General features: G+C 33.9%; 1 protein-coding gene across 6 annotated transcripts in view; it reads left to right on the top strand.

The window, feature by feature from the left end:
• Window positions 1-14,181, top strand: part of MAPK10 (mitogen-activated protein kinase 10) — a 575,903-nt gene that overhangs the window by 421,312 nt on the left and 140,410 nt on the right. For 5 of the 6 annotated variants that reach the window (XM_040625182.1, XM_008706167.2, XM_008706163.2 and 2 more), the window contains one exon: window positions 9,019-9,090. In XM_040625182.1, the coding sequence (XP_040481116.1) occupies window positions 9,025-9,090 (66 nt within the window). In that variant the 5' untranslated portion in view covers window positions 9,019-9,024. Of the gene's footprint in view, window positions 1-9,018; window positions 9,118-14,181 lie in introns of those variants that run through there. The other variant, XM_008706169.1, reaches the window with a different exon arrangement.

The following is a 14,181-nucleotide window of genomic DNA, read 5'->3' on the forward strand; positions in this document are numbered from 1 at the left end:
TGCTAAGGACTTCATTATGTTTTTCAACTATTTAAGAGATTTAATTGTCATTATCAATTCAAATATTGCCCCTTGCCCATTCTGTTTAATTTGCTTTGTTCCTTCTGAAACTCCTGTTATATTTATTTTGGACCTTGTTATTCTCTTGCCTATATCTCTCAATCTTTTATATTTTCCATCTCTTTATTAGTATGTGATAAATTCTTGTGAATTTCTTTCTAGTTGTTTAGCTCAACTGTTTCTACTTAGCCTGTTCAACCCATTAGGCTTTTAATTTAAAAGCTATTTTTCCCACAACTTCTATGTAGTTCATTTTCGAAATCTGTCAATTTTTCTTCTTATCATAGTGATAGCTTATTTCTCATGGCACTTGTCTCTTATTCTGATTCTTTATGTCACTCATTCCTACTTCTGGTCTTTCCAATTGTTTTCATCATATAAAGTTCTTGTGGTCGTAATACTTCTTTTACAGCATCTGATGATTCTTACTTGTTGTATTTGTTTTCCTTGTGATATTTCTGGAAATTTGTGATTTATCTTTTAATTTCTTCTTTCATTTCTGGTACCTGGTAACTTCCAGTGGTGTGCTACTAGATCTTTAATCACCAGCTCTCTGAAGAAAGCTTGGCTTGTAGCATTTGCCGGTTTCTCTGTTATAAATATTCCCACCAAAGCCAATTTTAAATTACTCAAGTAGTTTAAAAGTAGTAGTGGTGTCATCAAGCTTGGAGTTGGGAAAAGCTGTGCACAGTCAGCTTTTTGAAAGCTGGTTGTAGGAGCCAACTTCAGAACATCACTGCCAATTTTCCTTTTCTAATGTAAATTCAACTGCATATTAGCTACTTTTTGTTACAGTTTACCCGGCTCATTTAGAGTTTTGTGATGTAAGAGTTTCCATGTTAGCTAAGCCTACTAGGTTTCTAGGACTAGAAGCAATGCTATATTTTCAATATTAAGAAAACTTAAAAATGTTTTTATGTATTATAATTCTCAAATTGGTGAATTTTGCTGTTTTTATATTTCTTATTTAAATGTCCTTTCTCTTAATAATCATCCTTATTTCTTATGTATTTGCCTCCTTCTCATCTTGCATATTCTGGCCTCTATTGCTTTACTCCTGCTAAATAAGTTTGTCCAAGGATTTCTATGGAAGCAATCATCTTGTTACATGAACAATATTTGAAGAGATTCTTAGCTTTTAGGTGTAGACAAGCACAGATTACTTGGAAGGGAGTAGCATTTATTAGATATTAAATATTATTTAGTAGAAAGTGTTTTGTGTACTTACATACTTACAATTAGAGACATTAAATTATTTTTGCCTTTATACTGAAGCTGGTGATATGCTTCTAGATGTTTGTGTTGAGAGTGCTCTAAATCAGAGGTTGGCAACCTTTTCTTTTTCTTTTTAAAATTTATTTTAATTTTAAACATGTTTTTATTTATTTTTTAAGTAAGCTCTATGCCGAGTGTGGGGCTTGAACTCACAACCCTGAGACCAAGAGCCGCATGATCTACTGAGAGCCAGCCAGGTGCCCCTGGCAACCTCTTCTAAAAAGGGTCAGATAGTAAATATTTTAAGCTTTGCAGGGCATTTGGTTTCTGTCACAGTTACTCAAATCTACCATTATAGTGTGAAAGCAGCCTTAGACAATATGTAAACTAATAGATGGCTGTGTTCCAATAAAACTTTATTTACAAAATGGGTGGTGAGTTGAATTTGGTCCATGGGTCACACTTTGCTCACTTCTGCACTAAATGATAGTCCGTGGACCAAAATATTTAATAATATCTTAAAGTGATTGAATGCACAGTTCTTAATAGAAAATTAAATTTAATTCTATTTTTTCTATCAGCACTAAAAGATAATTACTTGTTTCATGGTATATTTACTTTTCATTTGTTTTTTTTATATGTACATTTTTTATACATAGTTGGGAGAATTCTTCTGGGCATAGAAGAGACAGTATTTTTTTTTGGTAATTAACAATAACTTTGTATTCTAATATTGTATCTATGCTTACAGACTTAAGAGAGTCCTCTGTTAATAAGTCTGATATGTAATAAATACAAAAATTATTTACAAATGAGTTTGTTTTATATTAGTTCAACTTGGAAAGTGCTGGATCTCAAAACATTTTTTATAATCAACCGTTCACTTAGTTTTCTCTTGCAAGTATTACATTTCAGTGACAAACCATGGGAGCCTGTAGCTGCCCAGAACAATTTGATTTTTGCATCTGTGAAGCTTCTCAAACCTCCTGTGGTTTAGTTGGCACATCTCAAATATAAAAGAATTTAAGTATTGATCTAAGCTATTAAAACACATCATAGTTACATTGTTTTATAGCAGCTACTGTGCACCGGTTCAACCTAATAAATTCTTTTTTTTTTTAAAGATTTTATTTATTCGACAGAGATAGAGACAGCCAGCGAGAGAGAGGGAACACAAGCAAGGGGAGTGGGAGAGGAAGAAGCAGGCTCATAGCGGAGGAGCCTGATGTGGGGCTCGATCCCAGAACACCGGGATCAAGCCCTGAGCTGAAGGCAGACGCTTAAGGACTGAGCCATCCAGGCGCCCCCAACCTAATAAATTCTTAAGTATATCTCATTCATACAACTTGGCCTACTGCTTTGCTCAGAGTAACCATTAACTCATTTAGGCATGTAATGAAGAGAAACTTAGTATAGTACATAGCAAGGAATGCACATATGGGGCTTTTCCCAGAAGAACAACCAGTAATTGAAAGCACTAAGTTCCCCAAATTATCATCCCCTCCCTTTTCAAGCTACTCATGGGTCCCACCAAGATATTGTCACTAATTCCATTTTAGACTAATATCAAGATAATGCCCTGGCCATTTGTTGTGTCCATGCTATGGTGCCAAATGCTCTCTGCCATGCTATCAGGAAATATAATTACCAAATTAGTTTTCTGTAATTCACTGAGATTATCACACTGAACATTCTTTTTCTTTTAATATCCCTTTGTGGAACAAGAAGTTTCTGCAGTGACTTGGTGACTTAGTCATGGTGCTACATTTGGAATCTTTATAATGCTACCAGGAAAGGTCAGGTTGCTTGCTTTCCACACCAAGATTATTCACTCATTAAAAATTAAAATACATTGTTCATTTCAGGTGGTAGGCTAGATGTTATTATTTCCCACATGCCCAATTCAGCACTACAGAACTAAAACAGCCTTGCTGGGTAGCATTTCTGAGGTCATCTATGTTGGACTCTTTCATACTTTCACTACTACAAACTCCTCATTCCTAATATGTTAGCATCGAATTTATTGAAAACTTATAGATCTCAGTATGCAAAGCTAATGAAAATACTTAGATTTGTGCTAGAGAAGGGAAGAAGCTTTTTTCATTTGATTTTGCTTTTATTCAAGTAAGCATTTACTTGACATTAGCTATATACTAAGAATAGTATTGGGCCCTGGGGTTGTGAACATGAATAAAACATAGTCACTTTCCCTGAGAAGGTCATAATGTAGTATGGAACAGACATATGAACAAACAGTTACAATGTTATAAGATATTCATAATAAAAGTACAAACAAAGTGCTATTAGAAGACTGAAGGAAAAATTGACGAGTGACTGGGAGAACATTTCCCCCATTTAATGCGTGCTATAAGATAATGAGACAAGAATGAATGGAACAACATGTTTTAAATTCTGGAAATGAGCATTTGGAAAATGGAAATAAAATAAAAATACCCTTTATAATAACCTTAAAGAGAGGTGTGAAAGAACTATACAGAGAAAATATGTAGCAAATATAAAATACTTTTCCTTGTAATTTATTAATTTCTTTCAAATAGAATTGTTTATTTAAAACAAAAATAATAGCAATCTGTTATGGGGTTTATAAAAAATGTATAAGTGAAATATATAACAACGATTGTTCAAAGGACCAGAGAAGAAAATTGAAATATACTATCATAATTATTTTAAACTATATGTGAAGTAGAATAATATTATTTGAAGCTAGATGATTTAAAATTAAAAATGCAGGTTGTAAACTCTAGTACAACTACTAAAAAAAAAGTATAACTAGTAAGCTTTTGGATAAAATAAAATGGAAAACAAAAAGATAATTCTTCCAAAAAAGGCTGAGAATGGGGAAAAATAGAATAAAGAATACAAGTGTGGAATATGAAACAAATAGTAGAGTGGTAGGCTTGATCTCAGCAATATTCATATTCATTTTAAATGCGGATGGACTAAATACATCTATTAAAAGACAAAGATCATCAGGATCTCCTCACTTCTATTCAACATTGTACTGGAGAAGGCAATTAGGCAAGGAAAAGCAGATTGGAAAGGAAAAAGGAAAAACTATCTTCACTTGAAGACAATTTTTCTGTGTATACTGAAAATCCTAAACAACCTATAAAATATTTACTAGATTTAATAAATGAATTTAGTGGTGTGGTAGAATGCAAGGTCATTTACAAAAACTAACATTATTTTTAAAAATAAGGATTTGCAAAATGGAAATTAAAATATATACCTTTTACATTGGCATCAAAAATATAAATGCTAAAGAATAAACTTAAAGAAAATATACAAGGTCTATACACTGCAAACTATAAAACATTCCTGAGATAAATTAGAACTAAAATAAATGGGCAAATATACTATAATTATGGATAAAAGCACCCAATATTGTTACTCTTTCTTCCCAATATGACCTATAGCTCTAGTACATTCTCAATAAAATTCCAGAAAGTTTTAAAAAAATTTTTGAGATGTCAGGCTGATTTTAAAGTTCATGTAGAAATGCAAAGACCTAGAAGTCTCTCCCAAATAAAAAGAAGAAAAAAATTTGGAGGACTTACCTAATTTGAAGAACTTACTATAAAGTTCAGTAATCAAAATGGATGATATTGGGACAAATAGAGATAATAGTCAATGGAACAGAACAGAGTCCTGAAATAGATCCACACTTGTACAGTCAATTGATTTTTTTGGCCAATGGAACAAGGCAACTCAATATGGAAAGTCTTATGACCACGGATACTTGAACAACTGGCTATTTATAAGGAGAAAAATGAACCTCAATGTATACCTTAATAGATAATCACATCATAGATTAAAATTAGTTGGAGGTGGATCATATTCCTGGAGGTGAAGTTAACAATGTAAAGCTTCAAGAAGAAAATGTGGAAGAATATCTTTGTGAACTTGGTGTTGACAAAGATCCCTTGATAGAATCAAGAAAGCATTATTAGTAAAAGAAAAATAAATGATAACATAAATTTCATAAAAATTAAATATTACTCACTAACACAGCATTTCTAAGTTCAATATGCAAGCTACAGACTGAAAGAAAATATTCATAATATGTATATCTGACAGACAACTTTTATCTGAAATAAATGAAAAATTTCTGTAATGTAATAAAAAGACAGATAACCTCCTCCCCCTACCCACAGTCTACCACCAATGTGCAAGACTTGAAAAGGCATTTCACAAAAGACAATAAATAAATGGCCAATAAACACATGAAAATAAGCTCAACATCATTAGCAATCAAGGAAATAAAAAATGAAACCATAACAAAATATTAAATGCCCATTAGAATAATTAAAATTTAGAAAACTGATAACACCAAATGTTGATTGACAAGGATGTAAAACGACTGAATTTTCATACATTGCTGCAGGGGGTTGATAATGTGCCTGGCAGTTTTTCATAAATTAAACATATTCCTAATCTTATGATCCAACAATTTTTTCTCTTGGTACTTTTCCTGAGAGGAATGAAAAAATATATGTACATATGTATTCATAGCAGAATTACTAATAATATTAAAAAAATAGAGGCACCTCAAATGCCCTAAAGCAGAATGGATAAGCACACAGTGATGCATTAAACTGAACCATAAAATGAACAATTCCTAAAATTTATGCTAACGTGGCTGAATTCTAATAGCATAATGCTGAGCAAAAGAAGCCCAACAAAAGAGAGTACATGCTGTATGGTTTCATTGATATGAGTTCTAGGGCAAGAAAAACTAATTTACAGTGAAAGAAGTTAGAACATTGTTTGCCTGGGGAGTAGGGAATATTGTCTAGAAAAGAGCACAGGGGTTTTCAGACTATTTTTTATCTTTATTGAAATGTGAGTTACATGGATATGTGCATTTGTCAAAACTCATCAACCTGTACACTTAAGAACTGTTCATTTTGCTATGTGTAAATTAAACCTGAATTAAAACTAAATTTAAAATTTTTTAAAAAGTAGAGGTAATTGGCAAAAATGAAACATAAATATCATGGAAATCTCATGGATACAATAAAATAATCACAGACTAAAAATTGAGAAGTAGGTTGTTTTATTTTTTACTTTCAAACTATATTTTAGTAATTATTTTATGGGGTGGTTTAGGTTTACCTTCTTATATAACAAAAGTCTAGAAGTAGAAAAGTTTCAGGATTTCTCAATTCAGTAGTTTAATGTTACCATCAAGCACAGTTTCTTCTATCTTCCTGCTTTACACCTCTTGGCATTTCTCTTCAAGATCATTTCCCATTAATGGCTATTACGAATGTTTTGGTTCCAGGCATTTGTGCCTTTGTACAATGCCCAGCAAAAGAATAAACGACCACTAGTTCTTTGTGTCACTTGAGAGTAATCAAACCTGCCCTTTACTCCGTAGGGAGATACCATCTCTCTCTTCCAAGACTGTTTGCTAATTAATTATCCTTGAGAAGGTGTTCTGGAATAAAAACAGCCAGTGCTTCTGTTTGCAAGACATGCAGAAATGTGCAAGACCTAATTAGGGAATTGTCTTTCAACAGGGGTGTGCTTCCTCCCCACCCTTCGCCTCCTATACTTATGATGCATGATCTATTGTCTCAGCATGATTTAATGCATAGTTTCTTCTTTCCCCAAATATCTAAAATGCAGACTTTAACATAATTAGGCTTCCATGTATGTATGTGTCTGTTTTGGCTCTTTATTAATTTATAAGTCTATCTTTGCATCAATCCTATATACATTTACTTCAGCTTTCTACACTCCTAACCTCCACAGACAAACACCTACTTTGCTCTTCTTCAGGAATGTCTTGTGTGTTCTTGCCCTTTCATTCTTTCTTAAATTTAAAAAATCTGCCAAATTCCTATGTATTTTTTCTTGCAATTCAGACCTTCCTCCTGGGATTGTGTTGCTAGCTCTCCTAAAGTGTGTTTAAAACCCCCCCCTACTGGGCCGCCTGGGTGGCACAGCGGTTAAGCATCTGCCTTCGGCTCAGGGCGTGATCCCGGAGTTATGGGATCGAGCCCCACATCAGGCTCCTCCGCTAGGAGCCTGCTTCTTCCTCTCCCACTCCCCCTGCTTGTGTTCCCTCTCTAGCTGGCTGTCTCTATCCTGTCGAATAAATAAATAAAATCTTAAAAAAAAAAAAACTTCCCCTATTGAACAAACTGAGAGTTGCTGGAGGGGAGGTGGATGGTGGGGGATGGGCTAACTGGGTAATGGGGATTAAGGAGGGCACTTATTGGGATGAGCACTGGGTGTTATACGTAAATGATGAATCACTAAATGCTACTCCTGCAACCAACACTACACTAGATGTTAATTAACTTGATTTTAACTTAGGGAAAAAAAAACTGCAACCATTGTGAATGTACCTCATCAAATAAATAGAACAAACAAACAAACATCCTCTGTTAAGCTTGGTGTCGCTGTCTTCAATGTGACCTCCCACCATAGATAGGTTCTAAGCTTTGTTTCCTGGACTCTACGTGCTACTCTTTAAAGACTGAAGTTCTCATCTTCAGACATCAGCAGATGGCCTGGGGACAAGTGACAGCTTCAGCTCATTTACTTCTCTGCATGAACTCTTTCACATTGTTTTCAGCCTCTCAGAATTTTTCCTTCCTTCCTTCCATCCTTCCTTCCTTCCTTCCTTCCTTCCTTCCTTCCTTCCTTCCTTCCTTCCTTCCTTCCGGCAGTTAGGTTATGCATTAAGAAATATATTTTGTATATTTCATCTAACTTTTTTAGGAGTTTTACGCTGAGAGTAGTTTTCAGGATATCTAATCATTTATATTGTCAGAAACAGAAGTCTTGTGTCAATTGTCGTTTTAAAATTGTTTAACTCAGAATTATGTCTTGCACACAATAAACATTCGGTAGAGTGTGCCTGATTGAACTGAAAAAGGTTTCAGTTGGTTTTCTCCGATGCTGCTTCATCATACTCAAATAACACAGTACCTAATTTGGCATCACCACCATTACATGATTTTATCCTCTCCTTAAAAAGTTATTGATTTTATCCTCTCCTTTGCAAAATTATAAAATATTTCAAACATATCGAAAATAATATAATTGAAATTTTTGTACTTAACTACCAAGATTAAATTGATGTTAACACAGTGCCCATTTTTTTTAGTCTTGGTTTTATGATTATATAACAAATCAATGTGCATAATTTTGTATATCTAAAAATTTTGTAGTAATAATACAGTGATCTTCATACCCCTTTGAAACATGCTTTTCCTCCACTCAGCATCATATTTGAAAAATTTATCTATGCTGATATCTTAAGCTCAAATTCAGTTATTCCACATCTTGTATATAATTCTGTTATCCATTACAGTTTATTTAGAAATCCCTTTATTCTATGATAAACATCCTTACATATATGCTCTTGAGCATATGTTTGAGGTTTTCAAAGTCAGATGCCTAGAACTGAAAGTGCTATATAATAGGGTGTTCTAAACTTTAACTTATTAAGTATATCCAGTTCCTTATATCTAATCTTTATGATTGTGGTCATATTAATCATTATAAAAATAGGACATTTTACCTTATTTTATTATATAGTGTTTATGATTTATGAAAAGTACCTAGCACCAGTCAGGATACAGATTATGCTGAATATATGTTATGCATGACACCTTGTGTTTAATTCAAATTATATTAAAGTTTATACTATTAAATAATGAACAATCAGGTGATTTGCAAATTCATGCCCCCCCCCTTTTTCTATAGGTATTTATGAGCCTCCATTTATTGTACTACTGCAGTGAACCAACCTTGGATGTGAAAATTGCCTTTTGTCAGGTGTGTGTTCCTTACAGGTAAAACAAGGTACAGTATATTCCCTTGTATTTCCATTTTGCCATTTCAGCTTACATATGTTCCACATCACGTTAGTATTTATGTAGTAGTAAAAATAACTTGGGAATTAGAAGTGGATAGTTCAATGTTTTTTCCCTCCCTGTTCACTTAAGTTAACATGGGAATGAAAATAATTCTTTTTTAATGATTATAAATTAATCACTATGTAAAGTGATTTCTTACTAGATTTTATTTATACTTAATGTCATTAATATATCTTTCCTAATACTTGAAATGTGGCTTGAATCATCAAAATAGCTAAAGTCTGTATTATTGTTTCTCATCGTAAGGACTGATGAGTCCTCTGTAGCAGACCTCCAATATCCACAGATAATACCATGCGGGGGTTGCTCAGTTTGTTTTTTGATGCTGGTTGCTAACCGGTAGTCAGTAAAAGGGTAAACAACAATAACAGCAAATAAAGGTGTATTTAACCTACAGTGAACCATAGTAAGAAGGTACTGTGCACGGACCAGATAAGAGTCTGCTCTCCTGTATTCATACATATTCTATTCTTAAGAAAGAGGCTGCCTAGGGAGCTTATTCCTACTACAGATATGTTTAGGGTAGTCCTAACTTCAGCCTATTGTTGTGATACAATTAATAGTGCTCCCTTTTACTCTCAGGATTGTTCTTTGGATAATATATTTTAGTAATTTTATTCATGCTCTAAGCAAAAAGCAATTCGGTATTTCTGTAATGATTTTCGTTGTTATCTTCTCATTGAGCTGTGCAGTAAACAGGGAGTGACATGCATTCTCTGAAACAAGGTTTAAAAAATAACTCTGCACCTTCTATTATTTTAAAATAATCTTTCTGTTTCTGGAAGTAATATGTGCTTGTTACAGAAAATGTGAAAAAATATAAAGGGAAACAAACATTGGTAAATCTCTAAGCATCAATAGAATTTCTATGGGAGAGTAAGATGTGTTATATGCTATGAATAGGATTTACTGATCTGATCTGCCTGAACTTCTTGAGCTCTAAATGTCATAGTGCTGGAAGCCTCAGGCACTTAAATAACTTCTCTTCTGTAATAAGAATTCTGGAACTGGACAGCTTTGGTTAGAAACTCCAGAGTCTATTACTTATTAGCCATTTACCTGTGACCTTGGGCAAGTTACTTAACCTCTCTGTGCTTTAGTTTCTAAATTTGTAAAAAGAGGAGAATAACAGTACCTACTTTCTAGGGTTATGAGAATTAAATGAGTTAATTGCTCTTGCAGAGCAATGAGAACAGTGCTGGAATATGTGTTTATTAAATAGCTGAATAAATTTTAAATAAATTTACATTCATTCTTCTGGTGCTCCAACTGAGTCCCTGTTTTAAGTATTATCAGTATGTTAACTACTTCCATAGGTTTATCTCCAACCCAAATCTCTTCCCAAAATCAGACCATGCCCAACTACTTGTTCTTTGTCTTTGCTTAGATGTCTAATAGGCATATCAAACTCTGCATATGCTGAACCAAATTCCTGATCTTTCCTCCAAAATTACTGTAATTCAGTAAATGCTAAAGTCACCTTTCCCAGTTGCTTAGAAGAAAATCTTCGGAATCCTCTTTTGGGCAGCACTTCACATTCAATTTGTCAGCAAATACTGTTGTCTCTACATTCAAAATATATCTGAAATCTCACCACTTCCCAACATTCTCTCCACTACCACTTTGATCCAACTTACTATTACCTCTTGCCTGGGTTATGCAGAGTTTCCACATTTGCTCATTCCCAAATTGTTTACTCTCAAACATCAATGAGAATAATACTTTGAAAAGTGTAAGTGAGATCATGTCACTCCTTGGCTAAAACCAAAACAAAACAGAAAAACCTTTCAATGTCTTCCCATTTCACTGATGGTAAAAACCAAAATTCTTAAAATAAATACCCAAGCCTTTGCCACGTGCCACCTAGAGCTCCCCTCCCTGAAATGCTCTTCCTTTATTGTCCTCTTGGCCCACTCCTCCACCCCATCAGGGCTTTCTCAAATGTTATTTTTCAAGGGAATCTTTCCTGACTATCCCATTTAAATTTGCCCCTTCCTACGTATACTTCCTACCCAACTTCCCAGCCTTTCTTTTTTTTCCCTCTGTAACACTTTTTGGTAGCTGATATACCATATATGTGACTAATAATTTGCTTCTCTCTCTCTACTACAATGCATTTTTCACATGGGCAGGAGTCAACTCACCAGGCTCACAAAAGTTGATTGTGCCCCTCTCCCCCAACTCAAAGTTCAGTGATGTGAGGTTGGTAGATGGAAGCCTGTTATTACAGGAACAGGTACATTATGTAAAGAAGCAATTACTACAGTAAGTCTCCTCCATTGCTGCAGTTGTTGAACATTTACCCAGCACACTGTTGGAATTTTCTCTCTTTTGCATGTGGCATGGCGTGGGCTCTCACTGAGTATTTGCGTAATGAATCAATGAATGATATAAGTTTGGTTGAGGTAATCAGTTGCACCTGTTACTGTGCTTTAGTTGAAAGGAGCAGGACTGAATTTCTGGGTAGAATATCTGGGCCCTACCATTTGCAAGCAATGTGACTGTGTGCTATTTCATGAGCTGCCATGAGCTTATCTGTTTACTATGGGCATTAACACTTATAAAACAAACCACGAACCAACAAAAAACTAATTTATGTTTTACATACTTCAAGATTAAATCTTAACTTTAAAAATTATCAATAAAAAAGATCTTAAGACGTATGCTTTATTTTTTAATCCAGAGTCTTTTTGTAGGTTGAAGTTATTTTTTAAATCAGCTCCCAACATTTGGGTATAGATGCAGAATGTCTATTTCTAGTAAGACTTCTTTGAAAACAAAGGAATAAAGAGAAGTGAATCATGAACTTTATTAATGACTCTGAATATTTTTTTGCTTACTATGAGCTTTTGGTATCCAGATACATGCATATTCTATAACTTCAAAATCTAAAAATATTATAGCAAGCAGAATGTTGCTGGTCATGACTCAGAGCATTTTATTTACTTTCCATGTAGAATTTTCATTTGATAATGTTTATTTATTTTTCTTTTCTGTACCTCTGTGCCTGCTTTATTTCTCTAGCAATTTAGAGAAAAGAGTGTATTCATTTTTGGAGGCAGAGTTATCTACTGAGGTTCACTTTCAAACTATGTTTTTTGGAAGCTTCTTATTTCATGAGACATCTCACACATTCTTGGTATGCTATGGTGTTTACCCTGATCACCAGCAGGGTTAGGTTGCTCCCAGCTTCTTGCCAGACAGACAATGCACAAAGACAGGTGATCGAGTATATTCAGAATCCAGGTCTCTTGAGGCTTAGTGTGTGGCTTTTTATATTATGTCATATGTCCAATCTTTTCATCTCTTATCAATAAGAAGTTACAGAGAATATAGAGAACAAACTTGCCCAGATAGTTCTTTATCAACAGGAAATATGTACATTATTTGTAATAGTGTTGACCTTATTTTTTAGTTGAATTACTTAGCTACTCCTATTAAATTTTTTTTTTAATATTCCAACAAGCAGCTTTTGTAGGCAAGAGGTCTCTCATTATATTATGGGGAGAAATTTGTCTGTGTAACGTTAGACAATAAAAGAATAATCTTTAGCTTGGACTGGTATGAATCCTTTGCAAAAATGTAGACTGACAGGGAATTGAAAGTGCAAACACTCTGCATCTCCCTGAGAAACAGGTAAGCCTTCTTAGCTTTCCTTTCTCAATTGAATGGAGAATTACAGAGCTGTTTAACTTCACTTTTCCAAATTGAAAAAAGAAATCTGTAAAAGTGCTATTTTTGGAACTCTGTTGTACTGAACAGATGAGTCAGTATTTTAACCAAGGAATATATACACACAGAAATGCGTGTTGGAAACCACATGCATGTCTATGGGTATCTACAGCATTTATCACATCCTGACGTACATTACCATTAGTTGGACAGGTTTGTATCTTTCCCTCACCAGCCATGGTGACTGAGTGCCTCAGGGACAGGACCAGGGCATCCTCATCTCTGATTTCCAAGTCCAGAAACCTACCTTAATTCCGTAAATGTGCAATAAATGCCTTTTGAATACAAGAGGGTAAATAAAAACTTAATAGAGAAACACCACTTCCCGAGTAGAAATTTGTTTACTTCGTTTTCAAAATCAAGTCAATTTCTCAACATCTTAACATTTTATAAGTGTACATTAATAGATTTAATTGCATTTAGGTTATTTTGCTATCACAAATTAGTGTTAACCTAACATTTATCTAAACGTTATTAACTTGTTGTCCTCTCTAAATGTTTACTGATGCTTGAGTTGGTCATGAATCATTTAAAATGATTTCTTAATTTTGGATTTTCACAGAGGGTTCAAATTAATGAATTGAGAATTATATATGTAAGTAAACTAGAAATAAAGAGACAGAATCCATTGAGGTTCTGTTTGGCTCTGACACAGAAACTTTTTCTGCCTCCTTACATTTTCTATGCAAGGAGATATCTATGTATTGACCGATTGATTACTGATTGATTCCACCATTTATGTATTCAATACATCTTTACTGAGTACCTATGATACAAGCCTGCAACTTGTAAAAACTAGGAATGCAGGATGAATGATACGATTACTGTTCTCAAAGAACACACTGTCTAGTCTAAAGGACGATAGAGAGTGGCTGGGCTTATAATCTTGAAAACCTGTTCCTCTTTGTGTTAAAGACCTCGGCAACAGCCATGTGCTAAACAATGAGTCAGAAAAAAAAAAACCCAAACTCAATAGTTATCAAAGAAGACTTTATTAAGATTTTGCTTCATTTAATCTTCACAACACTATTAATTATCGAAGGCATAATCCAATTATATTTTATCCTAGAGTTGGAAATCTCAACTATTATACTAGAAGGTCTTTCCCTAGTCCTGTTATGAACTTTTTGAAATCTTCTATTGGTGTACAGTGTTTTAATGGAAGCGAGTAGCAGTTAAATATAACAAGAACTGACATACTATGATTAAATGCAAAGAAGCCTAAGATCAATTGGTCCTCAGTAGGAAAAAAAAAAAA

The sequence above is a fragment of the Ursus maritimus genome, unplaced genomic scaffold, assembly GCF_017311325.1.
Source record: "Ursus maritimus isolate PB19 unplaced genomic scaffold, ASM1731132v1 scaffold_8, whole genome shotgun sequence".
NCBI lineage: Eukaryota > Metazoa > Chordata > Mammalia > Carnivora > Ursidae > Ursus > Ursus maritimus.